This window comes from Harmonia axyridis, chromosome 5, assembly GCF_914767665.1.
Source record: "Harmonia axyridis chromosome 5, icHarAxyr1.1, whole genome shotgun sequence".
Classification (NCBI taxonomy): domain Eukaryota; kingdom Metazoa; phylum Arthropoda; class Insecta; order Coleoptera; family Coccinellidae; genus Harmonia; species Harmonia axyridis.
Window position 1 is genome coordinate 27543843 of NC_059505.1, and position 17605 is coordinate 27561447.

The following is a 17605-nucleotide window of genomic DNA, read 5'->3' on the forward strand; positions in this document are numbered from 1 at the left end:
GCCTAGTCCGGGAAGTACGTACTTTCCGGACTAGGCCGGGAAATGCTACTTTCTCAGAGAAAAAGCGTCCGGGAAGTGAGCACTTCCGGCACGGTTGCCGAAAATAGTAATTTACGTAACAAGTCCGGAAAATAGGGTTTTTTTGGACGAATAGACAAAATTCCAGGACGAGCGTCAGCGAGTCCTGGAAGTCTGTGAGTCCAAAAAAACCATTTTCGGGCGTGTTGCGTACAATATTTTTTCGGCAACCATGTAAAATAACACTATCGCTGCTGCTTTCCATATTTTATTGCGATTGCGATAAAAAAACATGCATATTTTTGACAACTAATTTCATATGAACTGTCAGTCGTTATCTCGGTTGCTATGGATTCTATGATTCTTTTCCGGCCTAGTCCGGGAAGTACGTACTTTCCGGACTAGGCCGGGAAATGCTACTTTCTCAGAGAAAAAGCGTCCGGGAAGTGAGCACTTCCCGGACGGTTGCCGAAAAATTGAATTTTCTGTTTTTTTTTCAATTTTCTGTCATTTTAGTGGTAAACCTCAGATTTGGACTCAGCACCCCAAAAAACATATCAGGTGTGTGAATAAGTCTTTCCCGTTTTTTTTCAAATTTTGAGCCTTTATTGTGAAAAAATGGTTACAAATGAATTATTGAAAGAATTGGCCATCGCTAGCTACAACTTTTCCCCATCTTTCTGGCAACATACGAATCCCGTTGCGAAAAAATTCAACCGGTTTGGCCTCTATCCAGTCATCCACCCATTTTTTGGCTTCCTCGTAGGAATGGAAGTGCTGGTCAGCCAGGCCATGCGTCATCGATCTGAAGAGATGGTAATCAGACGGAGCAATGTCTGGACTATACGGCGGGTGGGGTAGGACTTCCCATTTGAGCGTTTCTAAGTATGTTTTCACCGGCTGTGCAACATGTGGGCGAGCATTGTCATGTTGCAAAATAACTTTGTCGTGCCTGTCGGAGTATTGTGGCCGTTTTTCTCGCAGTGCGCGGCTCAAACGCATCAATTGTCGTCGATAGACCTAGCCTGTGATCCTTTCATTCGGTTTCAGAAGCTCATAGTAAACCACACCTAGCTGGTCCCACCATATACAGAGCATGAGCTTGGCGCCATGAATATTTGGCTTGGCCGTCGATGATGATGCATGGCCGGGTAGTCCCCATGATTTTCTTCGCTTCGGATTATCGTAACGGATCCACTTTTCATCGCCAGTCACGATACGATGCAGAAAACCCTTTCTTTTATGTCGCTGAAGCAGCTGTTCGCAAGTGAAAAAACGCCGTTCGACGTCTCTCAGCTTCAGTTCGTACGGCACCCAATTTCCTTGCTTTTGGATCATTCCCATGGCTTTCAAACGCTTGGAAATGGTTGTTCGGTCAACTCCCAATGCTTCAGCAAGTTCTTCTTGCGTTTGACACGAATCTTCATCAAGCAAAGTCGCCAATTCTTGATCTTCAAAGATTTGCGGCCGCCCGGAACGCTCCTTGTCTTCCACGTCGAAATCGCCACTTTTGAAGCGTCGAAACCATCCGCGAACACTTGAATCATCGACACAACCTTCTCCATAAGCTTCCTGAAGCAACCGATGCGCCTCGGCAGCAGATTTCTTCAAATTGAACCAATAAAGTGAAACTTCCCGCAAATGACGTCGACTCGGCTCAAATTTCGACATTTCTGGTCCCCAGTGATTACATACTGGCTTTTTGCAGACATCAAAAAAATGCTCCAGAGAAAGAAATTTGGCTCCAATGAAGGTAAAGACAATTTTTTTTTACAGAGAAGGCATTGCTAAGTTACGTGTATCAATTTTTAAAGAAGCCTTTGGTCATGAATAAAGTCGAATTTTCAACGAAAAATGGTTAGACCTTGGACTTATTGAGTGAATTGTTATTGAAGAAGGTATATAAAGAAAGTAGAGAAATGAAAATAAAAAAAAATGAAATCTAATAAAAACTTTCAAGAAAGAATAATGAGGACTTAAACAAAGATAAGGAACACATATAAAATTCAAATTTATCTCACATGAAGTACTTGGAAATGATCGTTCCAATAACTTTTAGTTAGATGGTTGGGCTGTGACAGATAGGAATAAGAGATGAGTTACATTCTCCTCCGAGAAATAAGCATTTGTCTAAGGAAATTCCCCCGGAATTGCAATCCTCATGAGTGAACACGAGGTCACTGCTTTATCGGGGAATTCAGGTGGCGGAATCCTCGGATTCACTTCAGCAAATTGGAAATTCAGGGATGAAATGTGACAACCGCATCCCAAGATTTACTCGGACGGACACGGGCAAGAAGGTTTAGCAACGGCATTATTATAAGGTATGAATGTTAATGATTCAAATCGGAATAAGAAATCGATAGAACTACACTGGTCGGCAACTGAAGTAGAAATTATAGTATTCTCCTGAACGCATTGAAAGACAGTTTCGAAACAATATGTATGTATGTATATGGTTGGGGTTCTCAACTCAGACTCCTTAGGGTGATTCGTCCAATTCGACCGATTTTACTTTGATTTAAAACTTTGGTACGGCTTATTTAATTGGATAACATTTTCACAATAGTACAAAATGAATGAGTACCTACATTCAATAATTCCTACACTGATGTTGTTATTGTGATAATTTCAGATTGATTGTACAGGTTGAAAAAACTCCCTGTACAGGGTGGGCAAATAAGCGAGTTAAGCGGCTATATCTCAGGATCCACTCATCGTAGAGACTTGCGGTATAAATTTTTGCCCCTAAAGTGTACAAGTAAACAAACTGGAAATTGTTTTGAAGTTCATACCTCTACCACTAGTGGGCGTTATAGCCATCCTCGAGTAGAAAAATGAATTTTACTCGAAAATGTTTCATATAAAGTTGAAGGAAAAATATAATCACTGTAATCCTTGGAAAATTCTTTACCATTTTGAATGTCACTTTCGAATTTACGACATCAAATAAGAGTAGCGGAAAGGGAGAAATCTGATTGATTGAAAGGCCTGTATCTTCAGTTTGGCTCAACATTTTTGAGCAAATTAGATCTCGTCTGAGATAATATCTTGTTGATTGAGGACAAATTATACTCATGATAAATTTGTTTTTGCTGCTTTCGATAGGGGGCGTTAAGTCAGAAGTTCATTGTTTTGTTCATTTTACTCCGAAATTTCAAATGTAATGATAGGATTTTTTTAACAGAAACAGAAGTTCCATCAAATTTGCATGAAAAAACCTGTAGGTCGCAAAGCGATAGTATCAGGCGTTCCGAAATTATGGCCGAAAAAAGATTTTCTTTAACTGATGCACTGAAAAACCAAATCATTACATTTGAAATTTCGTAGTAAAATGAACAAAACAATGAACTTCTGACTTAGCGCCTCCTATCGAAAGCAGCAAAAACAAATTTATCATGAGTATATTTTCTCCTCAATCAACAAGGTATTATCTCAGACGAGATCTAATTTGCTCAAAAATGTTGAGCCAAACTGAAGTTACAGGCATTTCAATCAGTCAGATTTCTCCCTTTCCGCTACTCTTATTGGATGTCGTAAATTCGAAAGTGGCAATTCAAAATAGTAGAGAATCTTCCAAGGATAACAGTGATAATATTTTTTCTTCAACTTTATATGAAACATTTTCGAGTAAAATTCATTTTTCTATTCGACTATAGCTATTACGCCCCCTAGTGGTAGAGGTATGACCTTCAAAACAATTTCCAGTTTGTTTTCTTGTACACTTTAGTGGTAAAAATTTTTACCGCAAGTCTCTATGATGAGTGGATCCTGAGATATAGCCGCTTACCTCGCTTATTTGCCCACCCTGTACATTGCGTTTCAGATTCTACTACAATGAGCCATTATACAGGTGTTTCTAATTTTTTGGCACACTCCCGGTTTTCTAAGAATTTTCTTCAAAGAAGAACAATATTGAAATGTCATCCACAATATTGAGAATATTCTGAACTAATTTTTCTTTAAAACTTTAACACCCTGTTTCCCGAAAACCAAGCTTGTTAGGATATATGTTTATGTGCAATTTTTTCATGAAACGAGCTGTTCTATCCGAGGCCAAAGTTATTGAATTGAAATCTGGACCACCCTATATGCATTAAGGCAAAAATATCCGTTCAAAAAGAGGAAAAATTTCAAACAACTCATTATTCCTTACCATCCGAACATAGGAGGACACGTGATGAGCGCCGAGCTGAGCCACACTATCAGGATCATTCCCAGCGCCAGTCTTTTGGATCTCCTTCGTCTGGAGTAGGTAAGAGGTTGGGTGACAGCCAAATATCGGTCAACGCTAATGGCACATAAGCTCAAAATCGAAGCTGTACAAAGTAGGATATCTAGAGACACCCATATATCACACAAAATCCATCCAAGTTCCCAGGCTCCTGAAATATTGAATTACTATGAGATCCACCTGAAAATGCGAAGGAAAGTTGGGTAAGGTTTGACCAATCGATCATTTCTGTTTGTTCTCTATAATGAACCTTTCACTGCCAACGTTTTAAAACCTTGAAAAATTGGTGGCAAATTGCAAGTTCACATTATTTCCCTCTCACGCAGTTCATTATCATATGTATTTCATAAAGCATCTTAATACAACCTGAGGTTGACAGTTTGGAGTTTTTGATGGTTTTTCATTGATATTGTTCACAACTCGGTTTACATAAATGGACAAGGCATTTTACTGCTAAGAACAGATTTTGAAAATATATTTCAGGTGTACAGATTTAACGTCTATATCGATCAGAAATGCATGAGAAGAGTTAGAGCACTTTCAGCCCCCTCGAAAACCTGTGTTTTTTCGAATATTTTGTCAAAATTTGATATATAGGTGTTATAAATGAATGTGTACATTTTATATTTTAGAACGTAAATTTCAATGTTAAATTCGATCACTATGGGATTTTATTATGCCCTTTTCGCATTAAATATTTCTTGTTTGATTAAGCCTGGCGCTGTATACTTTCTACGCATACAGCTCCAAAAGGATAAGATTACTGAGTTTTACCTAATACCTACAAGTTAGTAATATCAATTAAAGATGAGCCAAATCAAAAAAATCATGAAAATACTCGGACACATTCATTTTGACAAAATGAAATGGGGACCATGTGAAATAACAAAAACATAATCTGAATTCTCTTGAATAGTTCGAAATGTTTGCATATTTTCAGCTGAAAAAGTCTCATCAATATTTATCGCTCATATGATCTTCTTCTCAGATGTCTCCAAACTTTTTTATAATTTCAATATGATTGAAATAAGGTGGAGTTCGTTCTGAAAAAAGTTTGCAGACATCTAAACAAATCAATATTTGTAGGTTTTATTAAAATTGAGTAGTTTTATCCCTTTGTTTTTTCACGTGGTCTCCAATTCATTTTATCTTTAGGTACCCTAGTAATCTTCTCATCATTGGCGTCAATTGGACGTTCGATGCATAGAGCCATGACATAATTAAATTTACTCTTCAATATAATATAGGGATAATCCCTAATATTTTTTTCTGAACTCATATGCATGCGGAAAAGAATTAGCAGGGGTTTTTCCCCTGCTAATTTTCTCGTGTGTGGGAACAGGGTTGAAAGCGCACGGTTGTAGAAGATAGTTATTATCCAAACTAGTCCGGAAAGTGATACTTTCTCGCAGGAAACTGCCGTTGCCCGAACGAAGCAAAGCGGAGTTCGAGCAATCTGTTGGGTGTAGGAAAGGCATTTTCTGCAAGCGTTAGGAACAATATTTTTTCTACAAGCGTTTGAAATAAATTGAAACTCAAAAGATTCGATTAATTACTCATATACACATGAATGACAAACGTAATTCTGCATGTTGTTACCATAGTTATCTCATTCATGACGTTAATGTGTCGTTCGGAGTATAGACATTTGGGGTATCTCGTTTTCGTGAAATTTATTGTGGTACAGCACTTGGAAACATCCTTGAACACTTTACTAACTCAACTGGTCATCACCTCGTAACTTACTTCACTGAACTCTCCTTTTCCCAGTTTTATACCTGGGTTATAAACATAAAATCATATTGTACACCGTTAATTTCTTCTTCCTTTTCTTATTCTCTAAGTTGTATGCCTGCGCAATGGTATCATGGTGCCTGCACACTAATTGGGGTAGGGTAAAGATATTCTCTATTGTATCTTTTTGAAGAAAGTGAAAATAACTCTTTGAGACTGAATATTGTGTGCGGGTTGGAAGTGCACGGTTGTAGAAAAAGTAATTTTTCCGCACTAATGCGGGAAAGTTACAAACAATGCGGAAACGTAGTTACTCAGGAACGGTTGTAGGAAAAAGGAGTTTCATATTGATGTGACTGAAAACTCTCGTAATGATTCAGTTATAGGTACTCGTATTTCGAAAGAAATTCATACAAAAATTATCTAATGTGAGCACTGATTGAAATGGCATAAAAGCTGTTTTTTATTTTTTTTTTGTCTACCCACTGTTGAATTGGACAAATAACTGCATTCTTGAATTTTTCTTTAGGTGCGCACTGTCCGACAAAAAATTCATACCGCAATTGCTGAATAACTGGATTCTGCAATACCTACAGCTAGTTGCTTTGGAACATGCTGCCTTGTTTACACGTTACATTTTCAAATAAATTCATTGTTTAAACTTGCGATTTCTATATTTAATCATTCTGTATTGACATTATGGAAATATTGAATTTACATTCAGGTAAGAACGACAGAAATTCACTGTAGATAACCACATGTAGTTCATGATGACGCGTATTGTTAAGCTGATTGATATTAGTTTCAGTAATGAATATTTGAAGTCGTTCTAGAAAGATTTGGTTGAAGAATATCATAGTAGCAATTTATATTTTAAATTTCATGATTAGGTTTATCTGGACAAGTTTTCGAGAAATTTTTTTTTTATATCGTTGCCTTGATTTTTGATTTTGAATTTGAGTATGTATTATATTATTGAGTTTGAATCATCAATGAGGTATGGCAATCGATATAGTTTCCGAAAAAGCTAAGGACTTCGGAGAAAACGTTTAAATTTTCGAAATTGTTTGGTCAGATTAATGTTGTTTTTCTAATAATGGGCGAGTTAATCATCATAATATGCATTTCTGGAGCAGAGAAACACAGAATCGACAAAATGGACCCGATAAAGAAACTTCAGAAATATACTAACTGACAAAGAAACTGCAACACCCAGAAGGAGCTATTTCAATTTCCATTTTTTTTTTTTGGTAAAACAGAATGTATAGCAAGGAGTGAATGATTGAAATTTGGAGGAAAAACGAAGGGTGTACATTTTTTCAATGAGTTTGTTAATAATGTGCTTGCCCACCGCGATTATCTATACAATCCCCAACACGTCTCGCCATTGATTCAATAAGATGGTCTATTTCTCTTTGAGGGATACTATCCCAAGCTACCAGTACTTCATGTCTCAGAGCCGTCAAAAACAATGGGGGCTGGGATAAATTACCAAGCCTTCTACCTATGATGTCCCAAACATGCTCTATAGGCGAAAGATCGGGGGAATGGGGCGGCCATGGCAAAATATTCACATGGCTCGCTTCGAAAAAGTTTAAACTAACTCTGGCAACATGAGGTCGGGCATTATCTTGCTGAAATATTGGATTCTCGAGCAGGTTGAGGTAAGGGAAAACATATGGCTCCACTATTTCCTGAAGGTAACACAGCGCTGTCATGTTCCTTGAGTACATACTAAAGGTGTCCTACTTGCATGTGCAATAGCACCCCATACCATAACTCCTACTGTCCGGTGCACGGTGACGCTCAACATCAAACTTTCACGTCTTTTTCCCCGACGTCGTCTAACCCTTCTTAGGCAATCATTTGCACCCAAGAAGAATTGAGATTCATCAGAAAAGATGATCCACATTCCAATGTTGACGTTCTCTGCACCACTGTAATCGTTGCCGGCGATGCTCAACCGTCAGAGGTAACACAAGCCATCTTGTGTTACCTCTGACGGTTGAGCTCATTGTCAATAATCCTGTAGTCCAAAAGATCTTATCAGGCGGTAAACCGTTCGGACAGTTACATGATGGACATGTTCTCCTAACCACTCATCAGCCAAAGATCGAGTTGTCGCAAATCCGTCTCTAATGGTCATAAGTCTTAGACGTCGATCTTGAACTTCATTTGTGCCCCTTCGACGTCCGGTGCCTAGTCTTTTTCGATTTTGGGCATTATCAAACCACGCGCTTGACAACATCTCATAACAGTAGTTGGATTTCTGTTCGTACGGTTAGTGATTTCTCGAAATGACAACCCCGCCTTCCATAGACCAATAATTCGACCTCTTTTAAATTCACTCAGCTGATGATAAATTACGCCTACATGTGCTCTAGGCTTTTTAACAACAACTAAACATCGTCTTCGGATCTCCTCGAACAGCTGGTTTGTTGTAAAATTTAAAAAACTTTCAAAAAACGACTACAATATTTAAGTAAAAAACCCTCACGATTTTTTCTCCAAATTCAATTATTTACTCCTTGCTATACTATCTATTTTTTATCAACAAAAAAAAAAAATTTAAACAGCTCCTTCTGGGAGTTGTAGTCTCTTTGTCAGTTAGTATATGAAGTTAATGCATGGCGTGGAAATATTGGGAGGAATTTAGTGGGTCCCTTTATTTTGAGGGAACTTTAAGCTCACAGAGATATTTCGCATGTTTGCAGAACGAACTTCCAGTTTTATTGGATGCTAGCGCTGTTCCATTAAGAATTCGAGAAATAATGCGGTTTCAGCAAGGCGTTCCTCAAGATTTCTGAGTAGAAATTCCAAATTTCACTGTAATTTGAGATGATGAACTTACGTGTCAAACTCGTCGTTTCTGTTTTGCAAGCCACCACAAAGTGTTGAAAAGTACCTATAAATAATGTTTGTATTACAAAACCGTCTCCAGAGTTCTTCGAGTATTTCCGCAGTTGCGACCAAATTATCATTTCGTTGGCAAATGAAGCTAACCATTCCCATCTGTTACCCTCAGGAATTAAGAGAACGTACAATTGTAACATCTCCAGACAGCAATATTTCTTTCTGGCTTCAGTTACCCACTAAAATAAAGGGACAAGATGTTTTACGGCCTACTATCTCAGTTGTAGAAGTAATCGGAAAGAGAAAAAGGCGCGTAAGGGAGATTTGTGAGAAAATATCAAACTGATGCCTTCCCTTAAGGGGTAAGTTTCGCAAAAGGGTCCAGTTACAACGTGAAGTTTGAACTTTCTTTGAGAAGTCCCATTCCTAATTTCGTGGAAATGTTGGTGCGTTCTAGTGATAAAGGATTCAATTTTCAGCTGAAGTGTTTCTACGATAGTTTTCGTTTACTATTTATTTGGAACGATGTAGAATGGAACGTTAAATGATGTCGAAGCATATAAAATCGAAGATGTTGGAAATTCGAGAAAAATCGCTGCCCATGAGTTTAGATAGGGGACCATTTGTTCATTTACACTAGAGTCCATGGTTACTGAGTGACTTAGTGACTACGACACTGTTGGGACATGAGACCATGTAAAAGTAGAAGAATTTTATTTATTGGGAAAATAATAACCTTGTAGAAGGTTTTTCAACACTATAGACTATAGAGTTTGGGTTGTAGTTATAGGTTCCCCAAAGATATAGCTTTATTACGACCTTTTACAGCTGGCCTGTTACACGTTTATAGAAAACTAATCATAATTTTGTTCTGAAAGTTTGCATGTTGGGGTTTGAAACGATGATCATTCTCCTTAAAATATTTTCAGATCTCGACAACTTCCGGTTATACTGGAAACAGACTACTTGACTACTACTTCCTTAGTTAGACCATCCCGGTGAATAACTCTGTATATAAATGCCCTTGTTCAGAGAAGTTACTTATCAAAAAGGTTAGTGAACTTTGGCTTAAACCTTTCAAAGAATAAATTTAAACAACTTTGTGAATAGCATATCTTAATGCCTATACCTATAAGGAGGAAAGAATCCCAAATTTGTTGATACCTTTTTTTTTGAACCGTTGCGTTGTTGTATTGAAGTTGTGAGTCACATCATCATTTTTACTGAAGAGTCACTTCATTTATGTTATTTTTTTAGATTTTTTGACAATGGAAATGTGGAGACCTTGGGCAGCGGCTAACGAAAATATTGATGAAGAGGGGGAGATTGTAAAAGATGATGATCATGTTGAAACCAATTGTTTTGGGATAGTTTTATTTAGGTCCTCAATATAATAAACTTATTGAAACGGCAAAGCTGTAAAAGATAGTAACTATGGTATATTTTTGGGGAAGCAATAATTTGGCAGATAACAGGTAGTAAAGGTGTATAAGATGTATAGGAGAACTTATCATCTATTGCCGGACACTTATGACAGTTGCTACCACCTGCCAGACACCCCTAAACTTAAATGAATTAAAAACGATCAAATATTTTTTATATCTAATAATAATTTTTGTATGTTGAATGATATTGAAATAACATTTTTTACTTTATATAACATGGCTTTAAACGTTGAAAAAATTCAATGGATACCTCTAAAAATCGCAATCGACTAATCACTCACGCTGGACAGATGTAAAAACTATTAAATCTGTCCGGCTATCGAGGTAAAATATAGTATATAAAGTTTAGCCTTTATACTATTATATAACAAAAGTATAATTGATATTATAACAGTTAAGGGTGTCTGGCAGGAGGTAGCAGCATGTCATAAGTGTCCAGCAATGAATAACGAGTTTTCCTAAGTTATCCCGAAAAAAATATAGAAAAATTGAGCTTCACGCTTTAACGATTTTGAGGTACTATGTGATATACCTTTACTACCTGTTACCTGCCAAAGTATCCATAACCCAAACTCTATACTCGCTGGTCGTCTCTACTTGTGTAGTGGACATGTTCATGAACAGTAACTTTCAGCTCCTATAAAATGAAGAAGGTCTGTCCGATTAATGAATTGTCGACGGCTTGCTTCATAATGTGCCAAAGCCAACACTTGTTTTATCAGGTGAAAGATCTCAGTAAAAATATACTGCACCTCCTCACTGGATTCCTCACAGGGCATTGTCACTTTTGAAAACACTTCATGAGAATGGTTCTAACCGAAAAAAAAAACCGAGTGCAGATTCTGTGGGGAGGAGGAAGAAACTCCGGATCACCTGGTGATGGAATGCGTTGCCATCACTAGCCAATGCAAAACCTGATTTGGACACGAAATTTGTATGAGTGAGGAATTAGCCTCCTTGAAGCCATTCCAGATACTGGAGTTCATTAGAACTCTGGAACTGGAAGGCAAGCTGTAGATCACGTTATGGATAGAATAGCTCTGATGGGGTCACAATAGAACATTAGGTCGCAGTGAAAGCATCTCATTGAATCTAATCTGAATACCAGCCGTGAGCGAGAAGAAGATCCGAATTTGTCAATTCCTCCACGTTCTCAAAAATTGAGGTTATCCACAATAATCAGTGCTTCCAGTGAATTCAAACTATATAGTCCATTTGAATATTCAGAGACATATTTAGTTCGAATAACTAACCCTGCAAGTATCAATCGAGATTAAATAGAACGGGAAATTGGATTGGGGCCACATATGGTCATTTTCAAGTGGCACCTAAGAGCAATGATTAGATACATCAGGGAATCGGTTTACGCTTTGACCAAGTATGGAAAACCCGAGCAAAGCTTAACATCCCCATGAAATTAGGGGCACCATAGTCCATAATCAGTACGCTCCTAGCTGCTATGTAATAAGCATATATCTTGTTCAGCCTTTTGCAGAGTACGAATTGTCTTAAAAAAAATATTCGTGTGAATGCTATCATGATGATAAAGGGGTAATATCACAACCCACCCTCCCCTAAAGAAAGATTTGAGATGTATACAAAGGTATGTATCCAGCACTCAATTCTTTTCAAGAAATTGACTTTCTGGCAAAATCAGATACGTTTCGGAAAAACATGAGTATAAATCTAAAAAATTGAAAAATGATATTGTGAAAATTATAAGAGACAAAAAATCTAGAATATAACGACTACTCTCAAAAAATATTTTGTTAATTAATCAAGGTGATTCAAGGTGCTTGAAGGAGAAGAAGAAGCACATATGAAGAAATCAGCTGAGGCCATTTCACAAATCAGAAAGTCTCAAAAGTTCAACAAGTTTGGAAAGAAAAGGAAAGTTGGCAATTTTGGAGGCAACAACAAGAAGAGAACTAAAGTAAAAAATAATGATGACTAATTATTTATTTTGATATTACATTTGTTAATCGAAAATTTGACTTCTGTATTTAATATTAGTCTTTTGTAAATTGATCTTTTTATTATTTTTGACAGTATGGATTGAAATGAAAGTTATTTATATTTCCTTAATTAAAATGATAATTTTCTCTACATGGTCACTACAATCTTTCATTAGCCACATATAATTCAGTTTACACTTGTCGCACGATCTTTTGGTTATTCAAGTGAAAACATTTTATGGTTTTACTTATACACACAACTGACAGAACACATATATATTTCAGGTTGTAAAAGAAGAGTTATATTGCGGCAATTTTTAGGGATTAGTTTAATCTGGTCGTAGTAAATTTAATGTGCAGTGCGGCATAAATGAAAGATTTAATTCGAGTTAAAAATAATCTTGTATTTTATTCTTCGGTGGACACGGCTGTAAAATAGCTATTTGAGAGTACAACAAATATTGTCCTATTTATTTACTTCCTCATAGATTGGACTTTTACGAACGGCCTACATTAATTCGACAAAAATAGTAGGTACCTATTATACAGGGTGTTTCATTGGGAAACGCAAATACTTCACAGGTGCATAGGTGGCATCAAGACGATTCTGGAAATACCCCATTTATTGGGTGTTACTGTTTTCGTAGCCGAGATACAGAGTGTTTTATGAATTTTGCCCGATTCTTTCTGAGGCCATATAAAACGAACTACCCGGTATATTTTCTTCATATTTGGCAAATATGTTCCTAATTGAGAGCCAAAACGTATCATGCAATAACCGCCTTGAAAATCCAGGTCCGGGTTAACAAAACATTATGAATCATTTGAATCCTCGAAACAACACCCTATACATCGGAATTTTGAAAATCTGTTTTAATATTCGAAAACACCACAAAAAACTAAACTGAGACGTGTACTTCAAATTCTCGCGCAGACAGTTTTACTGCACAAATTTTCAACGTAAAAGTGAAGTTTTCGAGAACTTGGATACCTGAAAGTGGTTTGAAGTGACTTTTAACAATGAATTATCGTAAGTAATTGCACAAGTGCATCAAAATTACCGATAATTTTGCATGACAGCGTGTTGTCATAAAAACTGCATGAGTTCATTTTCATTTTTGGAGAAAGAGCCCGACACCGAAGGTGGAGGGCTCTTTCTCCAAAAATGAAAATGACCGAATGCAGTTTTTCAAAGAAAACACGCTGGAATGCGAAATTATCCGGTCATTTTGATGCACGAGTGTAATTCGGGGGAATATTTCCCGAATAAACTGTTACATTACTTGTCAAACTGATTTAGAATGGAATTGCCATAGATTCGAACTGTGTAAGATGCATAGAAACTATGCATCTATGAACAGAACAATTATCGCAGTGCAGTTTCGCTTCCTACAATGCAATTATCGCTGTAATTTTCGATAACTGTTCTCCATATATATAGAATTTCTGACAGGAGGGAAATATTCGCTGTAATTTTCGATAATTGTTCTCCATATACATAGAATTTTTGACAGGAGGGAAATATTCAAAAATATTGAATCCATAATTATTTCAACATTACTTTGTAATTCATTTTCACATTGGTTCTCCTTTTTATAGCTGTATACCATTTCAGTTTTTATCTTCTTTGAGTTACTCTCTCGTCGTGTCTCATTACTGCACAATTTTTTTTTTATGTCTGGTGTCACATGAAATCGTTAATTTATTCCTCTGAAATCAATACTCGCGATCAGCTAATCAGAAAAATAGAAGAGGCTAGCCACAAAATAAAAAACAATCCAAATGCGATTCGGAAAGCAGTTCGAGATATTCTGAAACGAACAAGAAAATGCTCAGATCAAAATGGACATTTCGAGCCGTTTTCGTAGTTATTCTTCTAATTATTTTGTTATTATGTTTTTCTGTTCATAATTGTTTCAAAATATACGATATCAACCTAATGCAACTCAATTCTCAATAAATAGAAACTGAAATAGTATACAGCTTAACAGCTATAAAAAGGAAAACCGATGTGAAAATGAATTACAAAGTAATGTTGAAATAATTATGGATTCAATATTTTTGATAATTCATTTTCAAAAGTCACTTCAAACCACTTTCACGTTGAAAATTTGTGCAGTAAAACAGTCTGCGCGAAAATTTGAAGTACAAGTCTCAGTTTAGTTTTTAGTGGTGTTTCCGAATATTAAAACAGATTTTCAAAATTACTATGTACAGGGTGTTGTTTCGAGGATTCAAACGATTCATAATTTTTGTTAACCCGGACCTGGATTTTCAAGGCGGTTGTTGCATGATACGTTTGAGCTCTCAATTAGGAACATATTTGCAAAATATGGAGAAAATATACCAGGTGGTTCGTTTGATATGGCCTCTGAAAGAAACAGACAAAATTCATAAAACACCCTGTACCTCGGCTACGAAAACAGTAAGACCCAATAAATGGGGTATCTCCAGAACCGCATTGGTGCCACCTATGCACCTGTGAAGTATTTCCGTTTCCCAATGAAACACCCTGTATTATTTCATATGGAGAAGTTTCACTTTTCATGGCGAGTCTGTGCTTAGCCAAACGAAGTGACGTTGGTAATTGAAGGCGAGCCATGAAAAGTCACTTCTACTCCGAATAAAAATTTTTTCAAACAATATTGAATTCTAACCTCAAATAAATTCCTTCAGTGAGAATGTAATGAATCAAACTCATATTTACAATGAAACACTATTAAATGACAATAAATTTATAAGGACAAAATTGATCTCCAGAAAACTGTTGAAATAATGATAAAAAAACGCTTTGGTATATGGCACTTAATTGTGACGTCAATGATGCTTCATTGCGTAAGATTGCATTGTGGTGTTCTATTTTCAATATTATTTCTTTTGTTTGCTATTTTTTCGAAAAATTTGTATGTAAATTGGAAATATCTACTTTCGATCAGATCAGTGAATAATTGTGAATGCCTACTCACCCATGAGAGCGTTTGCAACTGCTGGGGGCATCACACAAGTTCCAACTAGCCAATCTGCTATGGCTAACGACATCACGAAACAGTTGGTTACAGTTCTTAATCTTCTCGTTGTTATCACTGCTAGAATAACTAGTGTATTACCCAAAATAACTACCACTATCACAATGCTGAGGAGGATAACCAACGCTATCTTCTGGAATTCTTTAGTTGAATCATCCAAGATTGGTTGGCTGATGTTGAAGTGATCATCTGGTATACTTGAATTCGAGATGTTCGTTGTCATACCTAATCATTCCTGGAACAATAAGATACAGGAAAGACTTAATTGGGAAGTTTTACAGATGAATGAATGGACAGACTCAATTGAATTAAATTTCGAGCAGATTAAATCTTGACATTAAGTCTTCGTTCTGAGGAGCTAGGCAAGCATAGGGTTCTGAATTTTTTTCCATTGATTCAATTATTATCTCACATAAATTCTGCAATATACTTTTTTGAAAGAAAATACTTAAAATTTCATAAGATAAAAAGTCAAAACTAGTAGTTGGTTGAAATATTCAGTTTATGCTTGGGATCTGAATACGATCGAGTTCGTTCAAGGTTCAATCTGCCAAGTGGTTTCGGACTTGTAGCTATCTAAAACTTTGTTTTCTCAATAATTGGAACTGCTAAATTGATCGATTGATCGAAGTAGTCAGTTGCAAAATAAGTATATCCAGATGTGGATAGATTCATCAAAACCAAAGAAAATTCAAGCAGATATACGAAAACTAAAAAACTAATATTTCCGATAGATCTGACTTGAAATTTGGGGTTAAGGAATGACAGTACAAAATGCAGCAGAGTCTGTATAACACTAATCAAGCCATTGCTTTGCTTGCACAGTATTTTTTTCATCGAGAAACAGTGTTTTATCGATACATAAAACTCGTTTTTATCCATATTTCCAACAAAAACTATAAGAATAAGTGATGATTATTGGTTTTTCCCCGATTGACAGAAAAAAAATTAATTTCACGACACATATCAAAGCACGGGCGTAGCCAGGTTTCAGTTTCGGGGGGGGGGGGGGTTTACATATTATAAAAAAAATCTTATGTTTTTCTTTTTAAATATATCAACTTTAAAAGAGCCAACCCATTCAGTCTATTTTCACTAGTTTTATTTTTCAAGTATGTTTTGAGAAAAAAAAGCATTTTCAAAATCACTTTTTGAAATTTAGTTTATTTCTTCACATCGATTCCTATAAATATATTTAGGAAAAAAATACCGTCGTAGTATTTATACAACAGAGTACTCAAATTCAAATTTATGAGTAGAAAGTTTATATGCAAAAAACCGGTAAAAAATGATAGTTATCACCTTTTTTGCATTTTTTTCAATGTTTTATCATGAAATTTTGGTGGCAAACTTCAGCTTTGAATTCTGTACCACAGAAACAGAGATAATAAATCGAAGAAATTAAAACTACCCCATCAACTGAGTTTCAGCAGAGATAGATATAATACGCCAATTTTGAACTATCGTTTGAGCCAGGTTTTTCGGAAAAAAAACTTTATGGAAGAAAACGTCAGAAGATTAAATTTTTTTTGTATTTTTTTTTGTTCCATCACAGAATTTTGGTGCTAAATCTCAGATTCGGATTCAGAACCCAAAAAAATGAAGGGTGTTTTTTTTTTAGAGCTATAGAACTTTAAATTGCAATAAAACAACGATGGATTATTCGATTGATATGAATTTTATTTATCTGCAAGATAATCTTATGGCATTACATTTTAAATATGATTTCTGGCATATGACCGCCACGGTTGGCTCGAATGTAGTCCAATCTGGACGTCCAATTTTCGATGACTTTTCCAACATTTGTGGCCGTATATCGGCAATAACACGGCGAATATTGTCTTCCAAATGGTCAAGGGTTTGTGGCTTATCCGCATAGACCAATGACTTTACATAACCCCACAGAAAGTAGTCTAGCGGTGTTAAATCACAGGAGGCCAATTGGTCCAAAACGTGAAATTAGGCGGTCAACAAACGTGTCTTCCAATAAATCGATTGTGGCACGAGCTGTATGACATGTTGCGCCGTCTTGTTGGAACCACAGCTCCTGGACATAATGGTTGTTCAATTCAGGAATGAAAAAGTTAGTAATCATGGCTCTATACCGATCACCATCGACTGTAACGTTCTGGCCATCATCGTTTTTGAAGAAGTACGGACCAATGATTCCACCAGCCCATAAAGCGCACCAAACAGTAAGTTTTTCTGGATGTGACGCTGTTTCGATATACACTTGAGGATTAGCTTCACTCCAAATGCGGCAGTTTTGTTTGTTGACGTAGCCATTCAACCAGAAGTGCGCTTCATCGCTAATGGAAGTAGTGCGCGATACATATTCCG

The 17605-nt window shown here is 36.4% G+C and overlaps 1 protein-coding gene across 1 annotated transcript in view; it reads right to left on the reverse strand.

The window, feature by feature from the left end:
* Positions 1-17605, reverse strand: part of LOC123681165 (octopamine receptor 1-like) — a 67986-nt gene that overhangs the window by 7683 nt on the left and 42698 nt on the right. The window contains exons 2-3 of the mRNA XM_045619404.1: positions 15206-15500; positions 4175-4403 (exon numbers count right to left, since the gene is read on the reverse strand). Coding sequence (XP_045475360.1) covers positions 4175-4403; positions 15206-15488 — 512 coding nt within the window. The 5' untranslated portion in view covers positions 15489-15500. The remainder of the gene's footprint in view (positions 1-4174; positions 4404-15205; positions 15501-17605) is intronic.